The sequence below is a fragment of the Chinchilla lanigera genome, unplaced genomic scaffold, assembly GCF_000276665.1.
Source record: "Chinchilla lanigera isolate Chin_1 unplaced genomic scaffold, ChiLan1.0 scaffold00090, whole genome shotgun sequence".
Taxonomy (NCBI): Eukaryota; Metazoa; Chordata; class Mammalia; order Rodentia; family Chinchillidae; genus Chinchilla; species Chinchilla lanigera.
This window is the reverse complement of record NW_004955491.1, coordinates 5,416,242-5,422,241: the sequence shown is the minus strand read 5'-3', so window position 1 is coordinate 5,422,241 and position 6,000 is coordinate 5,416,242. Positions and strand designations below refer to the sequence as shown.

General features: G+C 61.4%; 1 protein-coding gene across 1 annotated transcript in view; it reads left to right on the top strand.

Annotated features, from left to right (window-relative positions):
- The window catches only part of Kcnh2 (potassium channel, voltage gated eag related subfamily H, member 2), a gene marked incomplete at its 5' end in the record, with an annotated part of 30,798 nt that continues 24,798 nt past the window's right edge, over window positions 1-6,000 (top strand). Inside the window, 2 exon segments of the mRNA XM_005404800.2 lie at window positions 1-101; window positions 2,732-2,962. Coding sequence (XP_005404857.1) covers window positions 26-101; window positions 2,732-2,962 — 307 coding nt within the window.

The following is a 6,000-nucleotide window of genomic DNA, read 5'->3' as shown; positions in this document are numbered from 1 at the left end:
CGCCCGGCCCGCACATGGGCTCAGGATGCCCGTGCGGAGGGGCCACGTCGCGCCGCAGAACACCTTCCTGGACACGATCATCCGCAAGTTTGAGGGCCAGAGTGAGTGGGGGAGGGGTTGGGAGGGGAGGGGGTCGGGGGGCGGGTCGCGCTCTTCCCAGTGTACATGGGGGGGCGTGCCCGGGCCGTGTGCAGCTCCAAGTGCGAGTCAGTGTGGGCTGGTGGGCCCCGACGCTCTAGCTGGGGACAGACTTGGGGGACTTGGGGGACTTGGGCATGGGACCCAGTGGCCTAGTGTTGGGTCTTGGGGTGGAGGCTCATCTCAGACTTTTGGGACAGCTCAGACTCTGTGACGCTCTGAGTGTGCAGGCCAGGGCGGCAGGGTAGGAGTGTGCAGTGTCTCCAACTCTGGGTGTCTGGAGTGGATGGGATCGTGTGTGTGCGCAAGGACGCGGGATTTATATGACCCAAACTGAGGGACCCTGAAGTACAGCGTGTGTGCCGCTCTTGACTGTGTTGTGTTGTATATGACAGTGAACGCTAAGGATGTGGGATCGGCCAGTCCTAATCTGCTCCTGAGCGTGTGTGGCCGAGTATGTGACCCTGAGCAGTGTGTGACCCTGTAGGGGGTGTGGGGAGGTGTCCTGGACATGGCTACAAAATCGTGGGTCCTGTGGTGAGAAGGTGTCCTAGAGCTGTCAGAGGCTTGAGGCTAAGGGGCTGGAAATGGTACCCCCACGCTGTGGATTTTCCTTCGGTAGACACTGTCACCTTATGAGGACTACAGCACCCATAATGCTGGCCTCGCAGGAGAGGCTTCCAGAAGTGTCCCAGGCTGGGTGAATGTTCTGGGCATTTCGTATCCCTGTCCCTAAGGCTGCATGTGCTACGGTGGGTGTGACTGCCATAGAGTAGGTAGAGGGTGACATTCCTTGCCCATGACCCGGTGCACGCAGGACAACGCGTGCTTGTAACTGTGGTGGGGCAAGGGAGGAGGGGTCAGTGGGGAGGCAGCCTTGTCTCTAGGGAGGAACAGGATGATCCCGAGGGGGCGGAGTCGGCGACAGGCACAGAGGGCCTGGGGTGGGGAGGGCCCTCCTGGGCTTTCCTTGCTACAGTCTCCAGAGGCTGGCTGTGGTAGGGGAAGTACCTGGGGAGGATGTGGGGTGGGATTTGGGAGACCGGGCTTCTGGTCCCACCTCTGTGGCTGACTGCTGTGTGACCTTGAGTGATTCTTCCCTTTCTGGGCCTCAGTTTCCACCTCTGTGGAGCAGCTGGCCAAAGTGGCCTCTGTGGTCCCTCTGGGCTGGTGTTCCAGGATGTTAATATAGGATGTGGGGGTGGGGTGGGGCTTGCCTTCGAAGAAACTTGCTGTCTCCCAGGCCGGGGATGAGGACAAGGACAGCTTTCCTTCTGTGTGTGTCCGGTGCTCTGGACTGCCTTGGGTGGAGGTGGGGATGGCAGCAGAGTTAGGAGGTGTCAGGAGACTAGGACCTGGTGTTGATGCCTGCCTGGGGGTTCTGGAGGGCCTTGGGAACTGATCTTCAGATGACCCAACTCCAACAGTCATTTCCTCGAGGTTTAGGGAGGGGTGATGGAGGAAGGGAAGAGGCCAGACTTCCATGGCCGGGGCCTGCCTCCGGGCACCCCTGCTGCCCAGGCCTACAGGCTGAGGGCTGTGCCTGCTGGTGCGGGGAGGAGGAGGGGAGAGCTCCAGCTGCTGGAGAAAGCCCCACATGAAAGGGGCTTAAGTGGCCACAACTTCTGTTATAGAAGGCTCTTATCAGTGGAGCATCTTGCCCGGCCCAAGCTGGGGGTTGCTGTTTAGCACCAGCCCGGTTCTTGGGGCTGCCACGGGTCACTGGGGATGTTCTCCTTGACCGGGCCACTTAAGAAGGCCTCATATCCCCGGGGAGGGGCCCCTTTCTGGGACCTGTTTCCTTATACGTGGGCGACCGACTGAGGTCCGTCCTGAGGCTCTACAGATTTCCAGGGTTTGCAGTTGGACCCCCTTTTCTTGTTCCCTGCGACCTTGGGCTTCGGCCTGTGACTCTCCAGCTATTCTGCTGCCTTCTGTCAAACAAGGTTCAAAGCTGGCTCTGTCATTTACGAGCTGGGGGACTTGGGCCGAACTTCTCCAGCGCCTCGGTTTCTTCATGTGTAAACCGAGGACAATGGCTCCTACCTCGGGGTAGGAGCGCCCCACTTCCTTCCGCGCACCCACTTCCCAGCTCCTGATTGCCTCAGAGTTACTTGGCGCGCCTCAGTATAGGGATCAGGGGTAAAAAGGAAGAAGCCGAAGCTGGGAAGCTGGAGCAAAAGGAAGCTGGCCGCCATCTCCGGCCCTCCCCGGGCTCTCTCCAGGCCCAGTGTTTATTCTTCGGCCGCGGCTGCTGACACGCGTTGCCGACACCCGCCCAGGCTGGCGTTGGCCCGGGCGCGGAGGGGGCGGCGGGCGGCTGGCCGCCTGCCCGGGGGAAGCCACGCAGCCAGCCTGCGGCCGGCCGGGCAGGGAAGGCAGGGGGCGCGCCGCCTGGCCTTGGCCTGTAGAGGCACCTGCGTCGGGACGCGGCTGCGTTCGCCACCTGCTGGGGACCCCAGTGCCCGCGGTGCTCCCTGCAGCTGGGAGCGCGGGACGGCTACGTGTGACCGGGAAACGTGGGGAGGTGCTGGGAGCCCTCCAGGCCAGGGGCTCCGCTCACGTGCGCGCTCATCCCTGCCCCCCTCCTCAGGCCGCAAGTTCATCATCGCCAACGCCCGAGTGGAGAACTGCGCCGTCATCTACTGCAACGACGGCTTCTGCGAGCTGTGCGGCTACTCGCGGGCCGAGGTGATGCAGCGGCCCTGCACCTGCGACTTCCTGCACGGGCCGCGCACGCAGCGCCGCGCCGCAGCGCAAATCGCGCAGGCCCTGCTGGGGGCGGAGGAGCGCAAAGTGGAGATCGCGTTCTACCGGAAAGATGGTAGGCGGGGCGGGGCCGGGAGGGGCGGGGCCTGGGCGGGGCCTGGGCGGGGCGGGGAACCGGTTGGGGCGGAGGGTAAACCTGGCGGGTTTCGAGGGGTGGTACCCAAGACTGCGCGTGGTTTGTGCCAGCCGGGAGGCATCGTCAGGGTCCCCACCTAACTCTGATGGGATGGTTTTTGGGGTGTCCATAGGACTGCTAGGCCAACTGCCTGGCCCCTCGGGCTCCTTTCTGGGCAGATGTGGCTAGAGTTTAACGGCGCTGGGGATGGCAGGTGGTGCGCCCAGACTTAGGTCAAGTTGGCAGCTGGGCCCTGACTTCCGGCCACAGGGCTCTACTACCCTGGGGCATCCCCTCCCAGGTGACTGGTCTGGGAAAGTGTCGCCGTGGGTGAGGCGCCGGGCAGGGCTTCAGGACTCTCTGCTTGTCTCTCGATTGCCCCTTTTCTCTGCCGCACTTCGGCCCGCACCTGCGGGGAGGTTTGTGGTTTCCCCACGACCTCAGTTTCCTTTGTCTCCACGGCTGAGCGCCCGGGAGCGCCACCCCCTCCTGCGCCAGGTGTTTCTTCTCAGCCACCGCCTCACAGTCCAGCTGCTCTGAGCTTCCGGACAGCAGAGAGGGAATCAGATAAACAGAGCGGGGCGGGGCTGCTCCCACACTGCCCTGCCGTGTTGGGGTGGTGCAGTGGGCGGGGCCCTGTGGGCAGGGGAGAGTAGCGAAGGCGGTTAGGGACCGCGGCTGCACTGCTTACACCCTGCTGCCCACCAGTGTGCATAAGCCCAGCTCAGAACTGCGCACATAGAACTACCTGCAGGAAGACCAGGTGCTTGCCTTCAGAGGGCGAGTCCTCCGCACTGGGAGCGCCCTGTGCTCCGCATGCTGGAGGGTGTCAGCCGGCCCTGTAAAGGTCTGCGTCCTCCAGGCCCTGCTTTTGCAGGTGCAGTCTGTAGCACCGCTGGACCACACTGGGCGGCCCTGGGGAAGAGGCTTCACTCACAGCACATCCTGTTCGGCTGGCAGGCAGGGAGGGGCCCGGGGCTAGGTGCAAAGCGCCAGGCAGGGGATGGCTTGTACCTGCTGGACAATGGTCACTTCTGTTATCTTGTGCAGTCTTCACAATAGCCTTGAGAAATAGAGACTATTCGTATTTCCGTTTTTGGGATGATGCAACTAAAGTTCAGAGAAACCAAAACAGTTTCCCCGGAGTCACAGTTAGCAAGTGTCAGGACTGGGAACCGAGTCAGTGTCTGTCTGACCGCAGCCAGTATGGCTGCTGCCGCCTGCCGTATACTGAAAGTGACACTAGGCAGTTACAGGTCTCTACGCTGCACAGTGTTTTACGTGACATTTTATTTTAAGAGTTTGCAGACCACTGGTGTAATGAAAAGAATAGACTCACATAAATCCCAGGTTCGAGTCTAACGTGGGAAACTGTGTGGGAGTTGGTCAAGTTGCTGGACTCTCTGAACTGTTTCCTCCTCTGGGATCATGTGCTCACTAGGGGACCCTGGCAAGGTGCTGAGATGTTCAGAGCGTGCCCACAGCAGGTCCTGACTCTGCAAGCTTCATGCCAGGCCTCTTGCTGCCAGTGCTCGAGCTGGCTGATTGGACCCCTTGCCAGCAGGGGTCTGGGGCCTCCCAGGTGGAGCCAGTCCTCCCTCCTGGCCCAGGCCAGCTCCTTTGGGGAAGGATGGGTGCGGGACCCCTTCGGCAGGGGAGCTGTCGTGGAATCTTGGTGAACGTGAGGATCACCTAATTGGGCCTACTTGAGTTCCAGATGGAGAAGGTGGGAAACAAAGGTCAGGTTACCAGTGCGTTAGTGGAGGGAGTGGGCCTAGCACTCGGTCCCCACCCGAGTTCAAGTTCTTCACCTTTCCAGGTTACTACTCCACATGGGGCAGCGACCCAGAAAACCCTACACCAGCTGCCACCAGCCGCACCCTTCTCCGCTCTTACCTAGTTTCCATGGGGATCAGGTATCTCCTATTGGCCAGCAGGCTGGCCTTGGCCCTCAGCCACCGGGGTCCCACTTATCCTGGCCCTCTAGGCTGAGGGTGGTATGGGTTTTGTCACCCTCCCCTTGGCCTAGAGACAGTCCCTGGTGCCACTCCATGGCCTGTCCTGCGCTGCCTCTGCAAGTTGGTGCACGGGCCAAGTAGAGGCGAGGAAAGAATGCCAGTGCCACCTCCCGTTTCTACCCAGGCCTCTGCCCGGGTCTCTGCCTGGGCCAGCCCTGGGGGAGTAAGTCCCTGGGCTGCAGCCCCAGGGAGGTAGAATGGCTGGGGAGGAGGTAGGGCCGTTCTGGCAGGCGCCGCCAAGGACAGCTGTGCTGTGTCGGTGCCTCCAGCCTAGCTCTGTGCAGTCTCAGGGCCTGGAGCCAGACAGCCCCATTATTTAGTTGCTGGGGCTGCTGGGAGGTGGGGAGGCGAGACTGGGGGAGTGTGGCTGGAGGAAGAGACACAGCGTGCCTGTGCCCAGGCTTCAGTGGCCCTGCACTGACGCCCTGCTAAGTCGGGCCCGGGATAAAGATGGAATTGCAAGCAGAGCCCAGTCATGTGGCACTAGCAGGCTGTGACATCCCCGGGGAGACATCTTGGGCAGCAGGTGCTAGCTGGGTACACACCTGTGCCCCCGCATTGCTGTAGCTTGGGCGGATGTGGCTTCTCTCCTACCATATCCCAGGAGGTCCCCTCTCTCTCCCCCTCATTTCTGTCTGCTCTTCGTTCCCATTTCTCTGCGCTGCGCTGCCTCCATGCAGCGTGCTCTGCTGGCCCTAAGTGCCCCATCCTCTCGGAAGCTTTCTCTCCCCACACTCAGGCCTCCCTGCCTTTGTCTGTGGCAGGCCTGCCTGGTCACCTGGTTGTCTCTGTCCCTTTGGTCTTTACCTCCTTCTCCCTGTACCTGCCTCTTGCTTATTTCAATTTTTACCTCTCTTCCTCTGCTCTGTGACCTGTGCCTCTCTGGGTCTGTCCCAAAGGTCCTATCTGTCTCCCCATACTCCTGCTGGTCCTGTCCATATCTCTATGTCCCTGTGTCCC